This window comes from Dryobates pubescens, chromosome 2, assembly GCF_014839835.1.
Source record: "Dryobates pubescens isolate bDryPub1 chromosome 2, bDryPub1.pri, whole genome shotgun sequence".
Lineage (NCBI taxonomy): Eukaryota > Metazoa > Chordata > Aves > Piciformes > Picidae > Dryobates > Dryobates pubescens.
In genome coordinates this window covers 4,621,582-4,642,110 of record NC_071613.1, presented here as the reverse complement: position 1 = coordinate 4,642,110, position 20,529 = coordinate 4,621,582, and the positions used below count along the sequence as shown (strand labels likewise).

General features: G+C 50.3%; 2 protein-coding genes across 3 annotated transcripts in view; both read right to left on the bottom strand.

Annotated features, from left to right (window-relative positions):
* ZNF451 (zinc finger protein 451) overlaps window positions 1-955 on the bottom strand; it is a 34,065-nt gene extending 33,110 nt beyond the window's left edge. Inside the window, exon 1 of one of the 2 annotated variants that reach the window (XM_054169457.1) lies at window positions 865-955. The gene's annotated coding sequence lies outside the window, so the exon portion shown is untranslated. Of the gene's footprint in view, window positions 1-653; window positions 771-864 lie in introns of those variants that run through there. The other variant, XM_054169448.1, reaches the window with a different exon arrangement.
* BEND6 (BEN domain containing 6) lies at window positions 111-18,009 on the bottom strand. Its single transcript, XM_054168936.1, is given in 8 exon segments — window positions 111-145; window positions 773-1,269; window positions 9,050-9,188; window positions 11,152-11,344; window positions 14,092-14,309; window positions 16,019-16,196; window positions 17,546-17,691; window positions 17,799-18,009. Coding segments are annotated over 8 exon segments (1,602 nt in total). The 5' UTR covers window positions 17,995-18,009.
* Window positions 18,010-20,529: the final 2,520 nt, after the last annotated feature.

The following is a 20,529-nucleotide window of genomic DNA, read 5'->3' as shown; positions in this document are numbered from 1 at the left end:
AGTTTAGATCCGGATCACGGAAAACAGGACCTAAGCTACCGAGCGCCCCCGCACCTACGTTCCCCGAGCAGCCACAGCTACAGCGTGCGGCTGGAGCTGGAGGAACAGCGCTAAGGCTGCACTCCGCGCCCGAGGCGGGGCCGAGCTGCCGCCCAACGGCGCACACGGAGCGGACTCTTCACACTGTACGTCGGAAGCCTTGGGCCGCTCTAGGCATGCAGCAGAGCATCCCCCCACGGCCGGCCGGCCAGACCCCCTCCCCCTCCCCTCTCCCGAGCGCCCTAGCCCCCCCGGCCGGCCAGCTAGCCCCCCGAGCGCCCTGGCCCCCCCGGCCGGCCAGCCAGCCCCCCAAGCCTCCTGCCCCACCACGGCCGGCCAGCTAGCCCCCCGAGCGCCCTGGCTCCCCCGGCCGGCCAGCTAGCCCCCCGAGCGCCCTGGCTCCCCCGGCCGGCCAGCTAGCCCCCCGAGCGCCCTGGCTCCCCCGGCCGGCCAGCTAGCCCCCCAAGCGCCCTGGTCCCCCCGGCCGGCCGGCCAGCCCCCCGAGCATCCTGGCCCCTACGGCCAGCGCCGTCCCGCTTGCCGCACGGCCTCCACGAGCGGCGCGGAACCGCGGCCCGCACCCAGCCCGGTTCTGCTGACTCAGGTTTCTTTACCGGCACTGCCGCTCCCCGCACCAGGACACATTGCTACCAGGCCGCCACAACCCAGGGTGCGCAGCAGGGAAGGCAGCGGCGGCCTCTCCGAGCGCCGGTTGCTCGCCCAGCCGCCCCACCAAGCGCCGGCTGCTCGCCGACCGCCCCGCAAACCGCCGCGACCCAACCCGCCGCCGGCCTCTGCCCCCGCTCGCCCCGCAGCCAGCGGCACCTGAGGGCACGGCGAGGCCCCGACCCAGCGCGCCGCTTCCTCTTCAAGCTGGCGGCGGCGGCGCGGGCAGAGGCTTGCCGGGACTTGTAGTGCGGTTCGCTGCGCCTCCCACTCGCTCCTGCCGCAGGGCAGGTGCCGGCACCACCGCCACAGCCCCGCGGCACACGCTCGCTGGAGGCGCTTCGGGACCTTTCCGTCACCGAACTCCCACCGCCCCTCCTCGGTCTGCAGTCCGGCTGCACCTCCTTCCCGCGCCGCTCCCGGGAGGGGAGAGGGCGGCCGCTGGCGCTGACCCGGTGAGGGGCGGGAAGGCAGGAAATTGGCCGCTCCGGGGAAAGCTGGGCGCGCACGCCGCAGGGCGTAACAATCAACAAACGCTTTCCCGCGGGAGCCTTCACCTTCAAACTAAGCGCGTTAACCAAAACAAATGGCTCAAATGATTAGTTTGAGTGCTGCTTACGCTGCCAGTTCCAAATCCCCAGTTACTAAATGCAGCACGGCTATAGAGCTGTTAGGTTCTAATGCAGTAGTCAGCCGCCAGCCCTCCCGGGAGTAAAGCAGATAACGTGTCCTCTGTCGCTCTTAACCCAGTTTTAAGCCTTGTGACACCACACATCTATGCATCGTGAATTAATGTTAATTTTGGTGCAAATCTGGGGGGCGGGCGGCCTCAGACTATTCTGCTCTCCCTTATGAAGTGTCTCATCTGTGATTTTCTAGCCTTCAATTTTCGTGTTCTCAGAGTGTGCTGGGATCATTTCGGAAAAGCAGTAGCATTTTCTTCCTTTTGGTCAGACTGCAAGGAGTATGGCTCTCTGCTCACTCTGTAGTCGTGTGATAAATGTTGAGCCTGTGGGCTCTTTGCAGCTTGCTTGCTCTTTACCCTTCGGTGCAACGTTAAAATGCCTTCTTTATGCCCTTCCTGGCCTGAGCACCCGTGTCGCTCCCAGTCACGTGCCTGTGGTATGCCCTGCACCCCACCATAAAGCCTCCTTGACGAGGTGGAGGGCTGCCAGCCCCACTGGCTTTCCTTTGACAACTTATCAGGACGGTGGAGTGGGTAGGTGCAGTGCTGCACTAGGGATGGGGGAGAGCAGCTGCTCCTGTTTGGCTCCAGGCCCTTGCCCAGGTGTTTCTGTTCCTGCAGAACAGCTGCAGCTGTGCGGGATCAGCTGTGACAGCTTTGCAAGGTGGCCCAGCCCCTTCCCCAGCTAAAAAGCAGGAGTTTGGCAGAAGCTGGTCTCGGAACAGTTATTAAAGAGAGAGAGAAAAAAAAGTGAGCTGGAGAAAAACACCTAGCCTTGCATGTTAGAGTGATGCAAGAACAGGCCCAGAAGACAGTAAGGACAATAAAAGAGAACTAAGACATAGTAGTGTTTCCTTTTATTTGATAGAAAGTTGCTTGAAAAATACAGTTAAACTATACACACTCTTATGTGCTTTACATACAATTAGATGTACAAAAGGTGCATGGCAGCAAATATCCCTCTGTTGCGTTTGACAGGTGGTAGTAAGAGGAGAACTGACATCCTATTTCATCCCTGCTTTCCTCCTGGTCCTATCCAAAAGGAGTTGACAGGCATGAGATGAAAAAGGCTTAAGATCACTTAATCCATACTCCAGCCCCCACAAAAGTCTGCTCCACACTGCCTTTTCTCAGAGCATTGTTCTGGTACGGTTAAGCTTGCAGCACTTCCCTTTGGAGGTATTTGGCTGCTAACCTTATCTTTAGATTTATTCCCCACCCCCCCCCCCCAGTGTTCACTTCAATACTATTTCTAATTTATTTCTGGGTTTTTTTGGGGGGGGTTGTTTGGTTGGTTGGGTTTGGGGTTGTTTGTTTGTTTGTTTACATCCTGTTTCCTTAATTGTTTATTTGCCACACATGAAATAGATTTAACTCTTAGTGCTCACTGTTCTGGGAGAAGTACACTCAAGCACAAAAGTTACAACCCAAGTGTTCTCTCTTTCCCATGCTACTAGCACACTGTAAACCTAGAATAGAATGGAATGGAATAGAATGGAATGGAATAGAATAGAATAGAATAGAATAGAATAGAATAGAATAGAATAGAATAGAATAGAATAGAATAGAATAGAATAGAATAGAATAGAATAGAATAGAATAGAATAACCTAGGTTGGAAGAGAACTTCAAGATCATCAAGTCCAACCTATCATCCAACACCACCTAATCCACTAAACCATGGCACCAAGCACCCTATCAAGTCTCCTCCTAAACACCTCCAATGATGGTGACTCCACCACCTCCCCAGGCAGCCCATTCCAATGGGCAATCACTCTCTCTGTGTGGAATTTCTTCCTAACCTCCAGCCTAAACCTTCCCTGGCACAGCTTGAGACTGTGTCCTCTTGGTGCTGCTTGCCTGGGAGAAGAGACCAACCTCTGCCTGGCTACAACCTCCCTTTAGGTGGTTGTAGAGAGCAAGAAGGTCTCCTCTGAGTCTCCTCTTCTCCAGGCTAAGCAACCCCAGCTCCCTCAGTCTCTCCTCATAGGGCTTGTGTTCCAAACCCCTCCCCAGCTTTGTTACCCTTCTCTGGACACCTTCCAGTAACTCAACATCCTTCCTAAACTGAGGGGCCCAGAACTGGACACAGGACTCAAGATGTGGCCTAACCAGTGCAGTGTACAGGGGCAGAATGACCTCCCTGCTCCTGCTGGCCACACTGTTCCTGATGCAGGCCAGGATGCCATTGGCCTTCTTGGCTGCCTGGGCACACTGCAGGCTCATGTTCAGCCTACCATCAATTAGGATCCCCCTGTCCCTTTCTGCCTGGCTGCTCTCCAGCCACTCTGACCCCAGCCTGTAGCACTGCCTGGGGTTGCTGTGGCCAATGTGCAGAACCTGGCACTTGGATGTGTTCAGTCTCCTGCCCTTGGACTCTGCCCATCTGTCCAGCCTGTCAAGGTCCCTCTGCAGAGCCTCTCTACCCTCCAGCAGACCAACACCTTCCCCCAGCTTGGTGTCATCTGCAAATTTACTGATGATGGACTCCATCCCCTCATCCAGATCATCAATAAAGCTGTCAAAGAGTGAGGAAAAAACTCTTACCTCTCCTCCTCCTGCTCAGGAAATTGCAGTGCATGTGACTGCCAGCTGCTGCCTCAGACAAGCAGTGTTCAAAGGGAACTGCTCAGTTACTGGGATTTTTCACGTCCCAGTACCATAAGGAATGCTCTACCTGTCCACCCTCTCTCTAAGCAAGAAGTAGTGTACCAAAATAGAAACACAGGGAACAGAGGCTCTGCCCTTCACTTGTCACTTCCACTTCCCAACTGGAGGGGACTGGCATCCTTATCTTGTGGACCTCACATTCAGGGAAGCAGAGCTGCCAAACCAGCAAAGTACCAGTAGCAGAAAGGCTGCGAGGGAAGCTACAACCTCCACAATCAAACAGGCTACCCTGGAGGACTCTTCCCAGAGCTGAGAGGGGTCATGGCTTCTTTCACTGCCTTTACAGCTTTCAGAAGACAAAAATGAGCTGTTGCTTTCCTGCAGATGTCTGAAGAGCTGCAGTTTTGTTGCACTAACTGTTTTCTTCTTTCCAGATTCACAGCATCCTATTTCTTCTCTGCTCTCACGTGGCCCTGCGCTTTTTAACCCAATGCTGGCCATGGTTTTCACGAGGAAATGTTTCTATTCTGTTCCATCCCTCTTTTTTTATGAACATGCAATAGCTTTCTCTGATCAGTGAAGCAGTTTTCTGTCAGCTGCCAAGGTGAAAGCAATGGGAGTAAGGTTCCTCTCATACATTCCTTTGAGATTACTTTAATTAATGCTTTTTTCCTAGCTAAGGGGAACTACTTATATTCTTCAGAGCAAGTTTATATTCTTCAGTTGCTGTATAACATGCATATAGTTAGTAATATCTTAAAGCAAAAGATATCAATGTGCCTTTTTTAAGTATTTTTTTTTCCTAGTCTGGGGATTTTAATTGCTTGGAGAAAAAAGTTCTCAGGCTTGTGTTCTGCTTGCTGCATCTCTGTCTACCGCTGCTGGGCTCGTTTTTGGTTGACACTAGTCTTTGATCTTGGCTGACAGTTTGAACTGGTGTGAGATACTTGGTTATTCCTTGTCTGAATTCCTGAGGTCCTGTCCACAAGTCTGGCTGGGAGAGGGTGCTGGTGAGCTTCTGGTGAGTCCAGTCTCCACTTCAGAAGAAGTGGGCTTCAAACACTCCTGCTGTCCTTGGGAGGTCAGAGTCAGATAGCTGTCCCTTTGAGTTTGTGCTCTAGCAGCTGGTGGATCCTCATCCTGCTGGTCTTGTCTGCTGGGAGAAACAGCTGAAGAGATGAAGCCCTGAGGTGCAGTTGTTAAACCACTGTTGAGAAAACATGTAACTGAGCTTGAGACATGGAGGTTGGATGTGTAACTACTGCTGTTCTCAGTTGCAGCAGCAGTGTCCTAGCCAGCTAACTGGTTATCTTTACTGACACACCTCCCTTTCCTTATTGCACCTCAGCCTTATGGATCCAAGGTGGCTTCACTCCAAGTGAAGTTCCTTCTTTTCAATCACAACTGTGTTCTAGGGACAGGCAGAGGAGGTGGGTGAAGGAGAGGAGCAGCAAGGGAGGGATCAAACCTGCGGTACCACCAGTTTTAAACGTTTGTGCCTTGCATGTTAGTTGTTACTAAAGGTACCACACAACAGCATTTTCTCTTGAGCCTTCTCTGTACTTCATTGCTGGAAGAAGAACTGGAAGTGTAAGAGGGAGATGAGCACTTTTCTCCTAACTTTCTTACAGAGATAACTTGTGCCACCTGAGTTAAAGGAATCACCACCTTTATCCTGAGTACTTGCAAGGTGCTGAAATGCCTACACAGGGAGGAAATTCTGCACAGATGTAAAAAGAATCCCCTGTAAAAACCCTCTAGAAATGACACAGGCAGTATCTGCACTGCTTTCAGGGGATGCTGGATGGGTTTCACATAAGCACTTATCAGTAACAGAAGCAAGGACATTTTTAAGATGCCAAGTTTAAATGGAAATGTCTATAGGCAATGTGGAAAAAAAAACAGCCCAGAAATGTTACAGTGCTAGCTCAAAACCCTTCTGTCAAGGCTTCAGGGATACTGTGTAGGTACATGACAGGGCTCATGGGTTCAGCTGGTGGAAGATTTAAAATTTAACAGATTTAATACTTTCAGAGAACACAGGTTCTGTGCTGCTCCTGTGTCAAGGAGAGAGGAAAATAGGATAGAATAGAATAGAATAGAATAGAATAGACCAAGTTGGAAGAGATCTTCAAGATCATCACATCTAACCTATCATCCAACACCCCCTAATCAGCTAAATCATGCTACCAAGCACCCTATCAAGTCTCCTCCTGAGCATCTCTAATGATGGTGACTCCACCACCTCCCCGGGAAGCCCATTCCAATGGGCAATCACTCTCTCTGTGTAGAACTTCTTCCTAACCTCCAGCCTAAACCTCCCCTGGCACAGCTTGAGACTGTGTCCTCTTGTTCTGGTGCTGCTTGCCTGGGAGAAGTGACCAACCACTGCCTGGCTACAACCTCCCTTCAGGCAGTTGTAGAGAGCAAGAAGGTCTCCCCTGAGCCTCCTCTTCTCCAGGCTAAGCAACCCCAGCTCCCTCAGCCTCTCCTCACAGGGCTGTGCTCCAGACCCCTCCCCAGCTTTGTTGCCTTTCTCTTGACACCTTCCAGCAACTCAACCTCCTTCCTAAACTGAGGGGCCCAGAACTGGACACAGGACTCAAGGTGTGGCCTAAGCAGTGCAGTGTACAGGGGCAGAATGACCTCCCTGCTCCTGCTGGCCACACTGTTCCTGATGCAGGCCAGGATGCCGTTGGCCTTCTTGGCTGCCTGGGCACACTGCAGGCTCATGTACAGCCTACCATCGACCAGCACCCCCAGGTCCCTCTCAGCCTGACTGCTCTCCGCCACTCTGACCCCAGCCTGTAGCTCTGCATGGGGTTGCTGTGGCCAATGTGCAGAACCCGGCACTTGGATGTGTTCAATCTCATGCCGTTGGACTCTGCCCATCTGTCCAGCCTGTCGAGGTCCCTCTGCAAAGCCTCTCTACCCTCCAGCAGATCAACTCCTGCCCCCAGCTTGGTGAATCTTACAGTGAATCACTGCACACTGCATGTTCCAAATACAGAGGGCCTTTGTCTTACAAACCTCCTCATCTCTAGGAGAAAAGCATGAACTGTAGAGTGAACTGTACTGCAGCCAGGCTGGGGCATTATCTGTTGCTTCCAGGTGGGAAAAATCTGTGTATGTGGAATTTTCCACTAGATATTGCCTGAATATTCCTTAGGTGCCCCATGGAGCACTCCCAGGTGCCTGGGAGAGGAATTACAGTAGCAAAGCACTGCCACTTTTCAGGCAATTATATTGTAACACAGTCAAACGTCTGGGGGTGGCTTTGGCTTTGTTTTGTTATGAATTGTCTTACAGCTGCAGATAGGGATTTTGGAACATGCCTGAGGTGACTGAGCTGGGATATAAATAATGCAGAATACAAACAATGTATTCAATGTAACAGAAAATATTACTTCAGTATGCAAAGTTCTCAGTAGGGACAGATCTGTTCTCCCTGTCTCACTGGTTTGAATCTCTTACCCTGTTCTTTGTTAATCTTTCATCCTGTTCCTGAGGAGAGGCCAAGAGAGCTGGGACTGTTTAGCCTCAAGAAGCCTTGAGCAGATCTTATCTGTGACTATGAATATCTGATGGGAGGGTGTAAAGAAGATAAAACTTCTGCCCAGTGGCAGATCCAGAGACAACCTCCTGAAACACAGGAGGTGCTGTCTGAAGGTCAGGAAACACGTCTGCGTTGTGAGAGCAACTGAGCACTAGCACAGGCTGCCCAGAGAGGTTGTGGAGTCTCCACCTTTGGAGATGCTCAACTAAACTGTAGATGGCTCTGAGCAAGCTGGTCTAGGTGACTCTGCTTTGGGCAGTGGGAGTGGGACCAGCCAACTTTGACTTGTCTGGGGTATGCACATTGGGTGTATGTGGAAACGGTGCTGCGCACGTAGCTGCCCTCACCAGTGACAGGGATGGGCTCAGCTGGTTTGGACTAGTCTCGTTCACAAGGCAAGAATGCCCATAATAAGCAAAATGTCATTTCATAATCCCTCTGCCCCAGTAGTCTAGACTCTTCTGGTGCTAAATGATTGCTAGTTTCTCTCTCAAGTGTTGTGTCCAGTTTTGGGCACCTGAATACAAGAGAGATATGGAGGTGCTGGAGCCAGTGCAGAGGAGGGCAAGGAGGCTGTGGAGGGCCTGGAGAATAAATCCTGTGAGGAGCAACTGAATGAGCTGGGGCTTGTTTAGTTTGAAACCGAGGAGGCTGAGGGGAGACCTCATTGCCTTCTATAGCCTCCTGAAAGGAGATTGTGGAGAGGTTGGCGCTGGTCTCTTCTCACAGGCAATTAGGAACAGAACAGGAGGGAATGGCCTCAGACTGCAGCAGGGCAGGCTGAGACTGGACAGTAGGAAGAATCTTTTCCCAGCAACAGTGGTTAGACATTGGCACAGGCTGCCTGGGGAGGTGGCTGAGTCACCAACCCTGGAGATGTTTAAAGGTTGTTTGGATGTGCTCAGGCATATGGTTTAGGGGGAAGCTTTGTAGAGTAGGGTTAATGGTTAGACCTGATGACCCCAAGGGTCTTTTCTAACCTGAATGATTCTCTTTCCAGGGATGGGGATCTTCACCACCTCCCCAGCAGCCTGTTTCAGTGTCTCCCCTCCCTCACTGTGCAGAACTCCCTCCTGATGTCCAACCTAACCCTGCCTTGCTCCAGTTCCAAACCATTGCTCCTCATCCTATCCCCACAGGCCTTTCTGAACCGTCCCTCCCCAGCCTGCCTGCAGCTCCCCTGCAGATATTTAAAGGCAGCTCTAAGGTCTGCCTGGAGCCTTCTCAGGCTGAATAGCTTCAACTCCCCCAGCCAATTCTAGGAGCGGGGTGGGGGTGTGCTCTGTCCTGGAATGCTAAGGTGGGCTGCTTATGTGTTACTTCCTTCTTGCACAAAATCACCCAGGCATTTCCTCCCTTGGTAATGCATCTGTGAACACCTATCTTCATTGTCATTATATCTTCATAGCCATGTTAAGACTGCTTTTAGATTTTGCTACTGCAGAGTGGTAGAGGGAATTACACACTGCAGGCTGCAATGGTTTTGAGACTTACCAAAAGCTGTGCTTCTGAAAAGCACCTGAGTTAGGATCTTTGCTTAGAACTGGCTTCTTGGTGCAGTTGTTCAGTTTTTGTCCCATCATTCACCTAATTAAAGCATCATCTGTGTTTGGGAACAGCTGCTTTGTGATTCCTGCAAAACAAAGAGATGGTCTGTGTGAGGCCTCCAAAGCAGGGGAAGACCCATCTGTGATCTCAGGTGTAGCTCCTGCATCTTTGACATTCACAGCTACTTCAGCTCCAGTTACTGCACTTCACACACTAATTCACAGACTTTGCATCTGCCAGCTCTTGCTTTTTCCTGTGCCTTCCATATTGCTGTGCCTGCTCCTGGGAACAGGAGGGAACTCCAGGGAACTCCAGGGCCACAAGGGCTTCCTGTAGTGAGAGATTTCTGTCTGCTCCTCCTTTCTCCTTCTGTTCTTAGTCAGAGCCCCTTTCCTATCCTTCCTCATCAGTCCTCATGCCCCTTTTGTTAATTAATTTGCATTTGCAGGCCTCTTTCCCTACAAATTTCCATTCTGTTTTGCCTGGCTAATGCCATGCTAACAGGACTCAACATCAGGAATGCAATTCCTGCTCCCCACTTCTCTATCATTTGAACTACCATCTCAGTATTCCCAGGCTTCCTTCTTATTCTTCTGCTTTGCTTACCTAGTGATGACACTTTTCTGTCGGCATTCAGGAGTATTCCCTTAACAGACTTCTTTTACTTCTCTAGAGGCTCCACCCCCATTGCTGAATTCTCTGCAGCATGCTGTATTCAACATCCTGATTAGCTTCTCTGCTTCCCTTCACTATTGTCTAGACCCTTCCCTAGGATCCACCTCTAGAGTAGTCATCAGTAGCTCACAGGATCATTTAGGTTGGAGGAGCCCATGAAGATCTCAAGTCTACCCATTCTCCTCATCCCATGACACCTTGATCTTTCTCATACATCAGCCAGATTTGTCCCATCCTACCACCTCTGGTATATTTTCACCATCTTACATACTTCCATTTTCTCTCTCTTGGCCAAAGGCCTTTCTCTCTAGCTAAGTCTTTCAGATTTTTCTTAAAGAGCGTTCTGCAGCTTTTGAAACTTCAACAAAACTGGACCAAGGTACAGGAACTGGAGCTAAGCTGGGGAGGGAACCAAGACAACTGGGAAACCCAAGGGAATGGCACTAGGGAGTGATTCATAGAATCATAGAATCAGTCAGGGTTGGAAGGGACCACAAGGATCATTTAGTCCCAACTCCCCTGCCATGGGCAGGGACACCTCACACTAGATCAGGCTGCCCAGAGCCTCATCCAGCCTGGGCTTAAACACCTCCAGGGCTGGGGCCTCAACCACTGTGACCGTTCAACCCACCACAACCACCTCCCTGGACAACCCATTCCAGGGCTTCACCACTCTCATGGGGAAGAACTTCCTCCTCACCTCCAGCCTGAATCTCCCCACCTCCAGCTTCATTCCATTCCCCCTAGTCCTGTCACTACCTGAGATCCTATATTATAGTACAGGAGTTCAGGACATGTGGTTCAAGCATTAAGCTATAGGTGTGAATTGGATAAAAATCAGATTTCATGTGCTCACAAAATATTTCATTTAAAGGTGCTCCTTCTGTCTGAAATGGTCCTTTAATTTTTCTGCCTGAGAGGCCAGCATGAAACAAATTTTATTTGCTTCTCTGGGCACTCTGCCTGTCTTCTACACTTATGGTCTCACTGTGCCTCCAGCACTGTCAGAATTCACAACATCCACTGACTTCAGAACATAACTTCACATTTGATCCAAGTGTGTCCTCTCTTTACCTTCCCTCATCCCTTATCATCACCCTCCAAGTGTGACTGCTGTAGATTAACCTTTCAAATGCCAGACCAATTGTCCCTATTACTAGGCCTGAGCAGTCACTCAAATAAACCCCACAAGACTCACACAATGGATATTCTACTGGCAGAGTTTGTAACATGGTTTAAAACAGTCTGTAGCCCAAGAAGGAAACAGGAACCAGCCCATGCCCCTGTGAAGCTGTTCAGCACTGCAGCCCCTCCCTTAGCCAAAGCCCTCTGTCAGGTCAGTCCCATAGTGAGTAAGGTTAGCAAGCCATCACCTATGATTTCCTGCACTTCATTCTGATTCATAGCCGGTTTTGCTGCTTTGTCCTTGAAAGAGGAGGACTTGGAACCCGTCAGGCTGTGTGTGGCCATGTATTCATGTGTGTAAAGGGCTTGCATCAAGTCATTTATGAACTTCTGAGGTTTGCTCTTGTTGCAAAGTGCAACCTGCCACTTTTCGATCTTGAACTGGAAAACAAAAGTGGTCATGTGCATGACTGCTGAAGGTCTCCAGGAACATGACATCATATTACCTGTGAAATAGCTTTCTAATCTTCTCTCTTAAACCACAATCTCAACAGTAATCTCTGCAAACTGGGTCCTTAGCTCCCATGCTAAGCTTCACACCACTCAGTGTTTGGAACTACACACACAGGTGGATTTCCCCACCACCACCATTTTTCCAGATCCAAGTGTGTGGCACACTAAGAACCCCCTTCATCCTAGCAAACACTTCACCAAGCTGTGCTGGTGACTCACTAGTGGAGACAGGACACACACAGAGGGGTCTAAATTGTCCTGCTTGCACTCCGTGCAGGCAGGCTGTGCTCTAGCTCTGGCACAGGCTCTGTGTGGCCTCGGGAGCGTGGCACAAGGCCCATGCTATTCCTGCCCTGAGCAGGACTGCCCTGAGAACTGTGACACAGAATCAGAACCACAGAATCAGAGAACCACAGAATGGGCTGGGCTGGATGGGACCACCCAAGGTCATCTAGTCCAACCGCCTCTGGGCATCCTCTGCTAGATCAGGTTGCCCAGACATCTGATCCTGGATTTTGAGAGTGACTTCCACACACTGCAGTAGTACAGCCTAAGCTTTTGAACCCTCCTCAGTGGGCAATTCTGACCTCTTTCTCTCATAAGTAAGGCCAGGTTGCTCAGACAATTGAGTCTTTGGATTGATCTGAAGATGTCAGGTCAAATTTTCCATATTGCAACATCCAGTCAAAACAACATGCCTTGATAATTCCAGTGTATTTACATGGGGTTTTAGGACCCTGTGTCACCACAGAAGGATGACTTCCACCAAGTGGCATGAGTCAGAGCATGAAAATGTTGATGTAAATTTTGAATGCAGAAGCAGAGTTGTTCTTTTGGTTGCATCTCTACATTTTTCATGCACGGGCTCTGCGCCTCAGATTTCTCAGTTATGCTCTGTTATAATTACTGAGAATAAGGCAACATCTTTACTCAGTGTCTCTCTGTAGAGGTGTTTCTCTGAACTGCTGGCCAGTGCCTGGGACAAGGGCAGCAGCACCCCATTCCCTTACTCTTACCAGTTTAAACAGATGTGCCGGTCCAGCTCGGTTCACTGAACCTCTACTATTCACCAGCCAGGTTGCTTGTGCTAAATGTTTTGAGAGAAAGTTCCCAGCTGCGCCGGGCCCAACCTCACCTCCCACATTCCTTACTATGCACCGGCTGCAGGGAAGATCAAACGCTACAACGGTTTGTTGAAGACCACTCTCAAAGCCATGGGGGGTGGGTCTTTGAAAAACTGGGTCCCCGAGAGTGTGGAGTCCCAACACGCCGAGTTGCAGAGGCGAGGGATGGAGAAGGAGAGTCCAGTCAGTTTGCAGAGGTAAAAGCTGTCCAGCTAGCTCTCGACGTAGCTGAACGTGAGAGATGGCCAAAGCTTTATCTCTGCACCGACTCATGGATGGTAGCCAATGCTCTATGGGGTTGGCTAAAGAACTGGAAGAAGAATGGCTGGCAGAGGAAAGGAAAACCCATCTGGGCAGCTGACCTGTGGCAAGACATTGCTGATCGAATCGAGAGAATTCCAGTGAAGGTGAGACACATTGATGCTCACATTCCTAAGAGCAAAGCTACTGAGGAACAGCAGCACAACCATCAGGCAGATCTAGCTGCAAGAGTTTCTCAAGTAGACAAGGACTCTGAACTTGATCTCCACTGGAAACACCGAGGTGAGATATTCTTAGCTCGGTGGGCTCACGATTTGTCAGGACATCAAGGCAGAGATGCAACATACCAGTGGGCTCGTGACAGATCCATAGACATTTCCATGGATGCCATCACACAAGTCATCCATGACTGTGACATTTGTGCTGCTATTAAGCAGGCAAAGCGAATTAAGCCCTTGTGGTATGGTGACAGATGGTCCAAGTACAGGTATGGTGAAGCTTGGCAGATTGACTACATCACTCTACCACGTTCTCATTCTGGTAAGCAATACGTGCTTACTATGGTAGAGGCGAACACTGGATGGCTCTGATAACACAGAGAGCTCGAATGGGAAATCTTGAAAGACCTGGTCTGGTGGAGGTGATCTCAAGTTGGCCTGAAGATGCCAACTGTACTAAACCTCCAGAGGAGAGAGTAACTCGTGCTGAGGAAGCTCCTCCTTACAATGACCTTTCTGATGATGAAATATGCTTTGTTCACAGACGGTTCCTGTCGTCTCGTCGGGAACAAGCGAAGGTGGAAGTCTGAGAGAAAGTTCCCAGCTGTGCCGGGCCCAACCTCACCTCCCACAATCCTACCAATGAAATTCGTTTAGAATACCAAAATATTTTATAAACATTTAGCCAGTGTGCCCCTTCCTTAAAGGCACAGCCTCAAACTGCCACAACAGACTGGTATTTTTCTTAGATTAGGTGAAATGTTATCTTTCCCCTTTGGCATCCAAACCCTTGGGCTGGAGGTTATCCCTGGATACCACTGTTTCCTTCACACAAGCTGCCCTCAGTCCCAGATGCACAGAGCCACCGAGATCCAAGTGAGCTGGAGCTCACCAGCAAACAGAGATCAGGCTGGGGCTGCTCCTGGAGAGAGCCCTCGGCACACAGGAAGCTGGGCTGAACGTGATGAAGTGGGTTGGCCTGTTCTGGGGTTTAGATCTGTTATGTTACAACAATACAATCTGCACTGTACCTAGATTTAATTTTTCTGCCTGAAACTGCTGTTTAACTGACCTGTTTGTTGGTCTGTTGCTCCTCATCTTCCAGATTCAAAGTGGCTGGTGAGCAGGAGCTGCCGTGCATAGCTGCATAGGAATCTGCTATCGGATTGTTGGAGGCTTTCCAAACAGCATGTGAACGCAGGCTGGATGGAGAGGATGTCACTCCCCCTCTGAGCAGTGCTTCAGCCATCCCTATCAGTTCCTCAAAGTGGGTGATTGCCTGTGGCAACACTGAAATGGAATGCAGCGTGAGGGAGGAAAGCAGCGATGGAAGCTTTGAGGCTCAGTTACAGAGGCGTGACTGGTTTTGTAGGGAGGCTCCTGTCATCGTGCAAACCAGTCAAAGCAGGCAACATTTACCACACTCACACCCCCCTCCCCCCTATCTTCTCAAATGTTTTCCTACCATTCTGCTGTACCCACCCATGAACTGTTCCTAGAAGAGGGTAGATCAGCTCTCTGCAAGGCTGAGAGGAACCATTAGTTTATATCTATCATGGCACTGAGCCAGGTGTTGCTCTTTTCTGTCTCAAAATCTCCACAAGTCTGTAAAGCTGCTGAATAAGGACTAGGTAATGTTTGGTCTGATTGGTTTAAAGAAGTTGCATAGACCTCACAGACTTTTGTTTCCTCCTTTTTAATCTGTACAGAATATCTTTAACCTTTCTCCCAAGTAATGTTTGTTTTCAAAAGTAAACTTTTATTGATTCCCTTAAGAAGAATCAAATCTGGGCTTGGTCTCTTCTCTCAGGCAACCCGCAGCAGAACAAGAGGACACAGTCTCAAGCTGCACCAGGGGAAGTTTAGGCTGGAGGTGAGGAGAAAGTTCTTCACGGAGAGAGTTGTGAGCCTTTGGAATGTGCTGCCCAGGGAGGTGGTGGAGTCCCCATCCCTGGAGGTGTTCAAGAGGGGATTGGACGTGGCACTTGGAGCCATGGTTTAGCAGTCATGAGGTGTTGGGTGACAGGTTGGACTTGATGAGCTTTGAGGTCTTTTCCAACCTTACTGATTCTATGATTCTATCCCAGGAGGATCAAGACTCCAAGCCTGCTTGGCAGTTCCTATTTCATCACTTGGTATTCATAGGTCAGAGGAGCAAAGCTCTTACATGCCAGTGTACATTCACTAGAGCTTGGGAATCTCATATTCAGTCTTGGCTACCCCAGAGTGAGGGGCAGGGACAAGGAAGACATGGTTCGCTTCTGGGACAGGACTACATTTATTGCACCTGGAACTAACTCAGATAATCAATAATGAGAAGTTGCCAAAGTAATTAGAAATTAAATCATTCCAGAATGAATAAAATCTCCGTGGATGAAGCAAGACTGCTAATGAATGAGGTTAGCTGGGCTGGTTGGTGGCGTGTTTGTGCCTAGCCGGTGGTTAGACACAGCGTACAGGGAAGTTCTCCTGGGAAGAGCTGGCAGGATTTAGGTGGAGGTTCTTCCATTTCTGACTGGGTTTGCATGGCCTCCTTGTAAGGCAGCTTTTGCTAAGGGCTGATAGAATAGAATAGAATAGAATAGAATAGAATAGAATAGAATAGAATAGAATAGAATAGAATAGAATAGAATAGACCAGGTTGGAAGAGATAGGATAGGATAGGATAGGATAGGATAGGATAGACCAGACCAGGTTGGAGGAGACCTTCAAGATCATCATGTCCAACCTATCCAACCTATCACCCAACACCACCTAATCAACTAAACCATGCAACCAAGCACCCCATCAAGTCTCCTCCTAAACACCTCCAATGATGGTGACTCCACCACCTCCCCAGGGCAGCACAATTCAGGGGTGCCATCTGCCAGAGACTTTGATGCTGATGGTGGCCTTGTGTCATATGCATCCAGAATTCCCATCCAAACAGCCTCTTACAAATCGAGTTTTTCATCACCTTCAACTTTCCTCTTGACCAGAAATACTTCCCCTGACTTTACCTTGGAGCATCACCAGGGACTGCCTCAGGCGGCTGTTCTCTCTCATGGTGTCTGCCAGCTTCCTCTGGAGACATTTTATTTTGGCACACAGCTCTACCTTGGAGAGCTGAAATAAAGGCTCTTCCTCATCACTGCTGCTTTCACTGCACAGAAAGTTGTCTCCTGAATATGGTGCTCTCTGAAAAACAAACAAACAACCGCCCCCCCCCCCCCAAGAACCCTGTGCTATCTAGAGCAATAACACGAAATTGAAGCGTTAAAACTAGTATTAAAGCTGGCTGAACTGGAACACATGAACAGACTCTGGGTTTTAACAATAGCTGATCCTGCACACAGCTATTACTGCTCCTATTAAAAATTAAATGACAGCGTAGTGTGTAACTGTTAGGCTGTTAGAGCTGCTCCTCTCCCTGTTCTCCCAGCACCGCTTTGCAAAGGTAGAGCCTTTTCACAGTATCACAGTATAACTAAGGTTGGAAGAGACCTCAAAGTCCAACCTGTCACCACAGACCTCATGACTAAACCATGGCACCAAGTGCCACGTCCAATCCCCTCTTGAACACCTCCAGGGACGGTGACTCCACCACCTCCCTGGGCAGCACATTCCAATGACGAACGACTCGCTCGGTGAAGAACTTTCTCCTCACCTCGAGTCTAAACCTCCACTGGCGCAGCTTGAGACTGTGTCCCCTTGTTCTGGTGCTGGTTGCCTGGGAGAAGAGACCAACCCCTTCCTGGCCACAACCACCTTTCAGGTAGTTGTAGCGGGCAATGAGGTCACCCCTGAGCCTCCTCTTCTCCTCCTCTTCTTCTTTTTTAGACCATTAACTTCGCGGAAACAAAAGCACACCACCCCACCCCCCAACAAACAGTTTTCGGTTTGCTTTTGCCCAAGACATTCAAATCGCTGAAGAGAAGATGCTTACCGGCTTGCTAATTAAAGAGGTTTCAAGTTGACTCAGGATGTCGGCAGGAGCAGATGCCTGCAATGTTTTCTTTCTTTTTATATGCCTCAGGTTCTTCCCCTGTAAACAAGAGCACAATGCTGCCTTTGCATACCTATGGAGCCTCCCAGCACCTCAGAGCGCGCTGTTAATCACCCAGCACCAGCCATTCTTGGTTAGCACTTCTGAAAACCACCTTTGCATCTTTGTTCTGGGACTGATGTTTCCTTTCCCTGCCTTTTGCCACCGCAGATTTCGGCGTGAGGCAAAGCCCATGAAACTCGGTTCCTTCCTCTCCTCACACAGTTGTCAGGTTTCCGTCTTACGGGAGATAACGTAGGAGCTGCAGAGCATCCACGTCTCGAATTGCACTTTTCTCTCTAACTAGCAAAGGACAAAATCAACCGGCCTCACTAATTACTCGTGACAGGTGATTACGCTGAGGTACCCTGTAAACACCTGCGTTCCTCCCTTTACTGCACTTTACTACCTATTGTGGATCGCATGGGGAGGAGTCAATAGTCAGTCTGCTTCAGTCCGTGATGGCCCTACCCATGTCAGCCACAGAAAGACAGAAACTCACCTGTTCCTTATCCAGGTCACTGTCCTCGCTTTCTGAGAAGATCATTTCTATCCTCTTCCTCTTGTCTTTTCCAAGGACTTGTATTTGTGTAATTTCATCTGCTCTTAATATCCTTTGCATCATTTCCACCAGCTCTTGGGGGTCATCTGCAGGCATGGAAGAGAAAAACCAGGCCAAAGCACGGAGGATCAGGCAGCAACACCTTACTGCTAGATGGAAATTCCCTATCAGACTGCTCCAGAACTGCACTCACCACTCGTGTACACAACTTTCACCAAGTGCTTCTCTGTCTTCCTTTCTCCCACTGGCCAATTTACCAGCATGTGCTCATTGGGCTTCAGAAGCCTTTCCAGTTCATTGCCATCGCTGGGAAGGTCCTGTATCCATGAAGTCTCTCCAATTTGCAGGGACTTCTCATTCACAAAGTCGAACAGTGTGAATTTTTTCATTGCTACCTGGTTCTCTTGTCACACAGACACTGCCTGCAGGATGTCATAGGTAAAACAGGCGTCAACTGTCATGCCACAGGGAGGTTACAGGAGTGCTTTCTAACGCCCCAAGCAACCTGGATATTGGTAATTGCCTTGTACGAAAATATGCTGGATAAGGGAGTGAAAACCAGTCAAAGCATCATGTTATGGGGGACAGTCTGCTCAGTAACTGCACATCAGAGAGCTGCTGCCAGAACTGTGCACAGAAAACAGCTTTCCCTTGCCTCCATATTACTGCCATGCCTGATCACAGTATCACAGTTTCACTAAGGTTGGAAGAGACCTCAAAGATCATCGAGTCCAACCTGTCACCACAGGCCTCATGACTAAACCATGGCACCAAGTGCCACATCCAATCCCCTCTTGAACACCTCCAGGGATGGTGACTCCACCACCTCCCTGGGCAGCACATTCCAATGGCCAACGACTCTCTCTGTGAAGAACTTTCTCCTCACCTCCAGCCTAAACTTCCCCTGGTGCAGCTTGAGACTGTGTCCTCTCTGATCTGACTCCTGGATGGGTTCTCTGCTGTTACATTTGCTCCAGCAAAAGAGAGAGCTGTGATAAAAGCTCTCCTTAGAAGGACAGGGCTAGCTATACGTGCTGTTAAGGAGTGGTGTATGGCTTCCAGGGCTGCATTCACTGGCTCACCAGCAGCAAGAGGCACAATTGCAGCCACAGAAAACCAACCCAGGACAACTGACTGGGTGAGGGATGACATGTTCTGGCAGTGGAAAACGTGATGTGTAAGAGGAATGACAGGCTGGGGACTGGAAGAGAGCTGGGCTGCTTCATGAACAATAACAGCAACAAGGAGAATCCAAAGCTAAGCATGCAGCTAAAGCCTTTAAATAGAATAGAATAGAATAGAATAGAATAGAATAGAATAGAATAGAATAAACCAGGTTAGAAAATACCTTTGAGATCATCGAGTCCAACCTATCACCCAACACCATCTAATCAACTCAACCATGGCACCAAGTGCCTCAGCCAGGCTCTTCCTAAACACCTGCAGTGATGGTGACTCCACCACGTCCTTGGGCAGCACATTCCAATGGCCAATCTCTCTTTCTGGGAAGAATTTCTAAGTCTAAACTTCCCTTGGCACAGCTTGAGACTGTGTCCTCTTGTTCTGGTGCTGGTTGCCTGGGAGAACAGACCAACCCCCACCCGGCTGCATCCTCCCTTCAGGGAGTTGTAGAGAGCAAGCAGGTCTCCGCTGAGCCTCCTCTTCTCCAGGCTAAACAACCCCAGCTCCCTCAGCCTCTCCTCATAGGGCTGTGCTCCAGACCCCTCCCCAGCTTTGTTGCCCTTCTCTGGACACCTTCCAGCAACTCAACATCTTTCCTAAACTGAAGGGCCCAGACCTGGACACAGGACTCAAGGTGTGGCCTAACCAGTGTTGAGTACAGGGCAGAATGGCTTCCCTGCTCCTGCTGGCCACATTGTTCCTGATACAAGCCAAGATGCCATTGACTTTCTTGGCCACCTGGGCACACTGCAGGCTCATGTTCAGCCTACTATCAACCAGTACCCCCAGGTCCTGCTCATATTAAACAGTATTTTTAAAGCAAAATGCTATTTCTGAGCTTTTTTAAGCACCAGAGTTCTACACTGGGATTCACAGATTGACAGAATGGGTTTGGGGTGGAACATTATCCCAAAGTTTCCACAGAGTGTCAGAAATGTTCCTCAGATTGATGTGCTTGCAGCGAAGGTGCAGGGCAAGCCCACAGCTTTTGTCTCGGATCCACCTTCTTTCCTGGTAACACAGGCAAACAGCACTGCCAAGCAGTACCTTGGATAGATTTTCAACACGGGATTTGTTGTGCTTGGAGGTACGAGGCACTTCAGAGCTGCATCGCCAAAGGCCACTGAAGCAGTCTCTGGAAGTCTGGAGCATCATCACAGCTGCAGCTACAGAGGCAGCGCCAGCGATTCACTGCTGCTGTTACCTGCACACGCCAGGGATTCGTGCTGCGTGCGATGCAGCAGCGCCGGCAAAGGATGCAGGATCGGCACAGGAGGTGACCCCGCGGCAGCGTGCGGCAGCTCACTGCAGCAGGAGGGGGCAGCCAGGCTGTTTGCCGTGACAGCCTGCGCTGCAGCGAGCTCCTGCGACAGACAGCTCGGCTTCTGCCGTGTAGCGAACGTCCTGGCGAGCCCGCAAATAGCTCAGCGCCCGTACATCCGCACCGTGCGCGGTATGTGCCTATCGCATCGCCCCGCGGCGCGCCCGGTGCCGTGTCCCAGGCCGGTGCCCGCGCCCCCGCAGCCAGCTGTTCCCTGAATCCCCGCATCCGCCACACGGGTCGGCACGACGCGGGGCCCTCTCATGCCACGCTTACGATGTAGCTCACTGTCAGCTACCAGTCCCTCCCCCCCGCTCCGGCTCTGCCACCTGCCGTGATCGGTGCCGCGGCCGCCAACCTCCTTGCCCTCGGGGGTCCCTACATTCCGTCCCGCACACCGGTACCTCGCAGCAGCCATTTC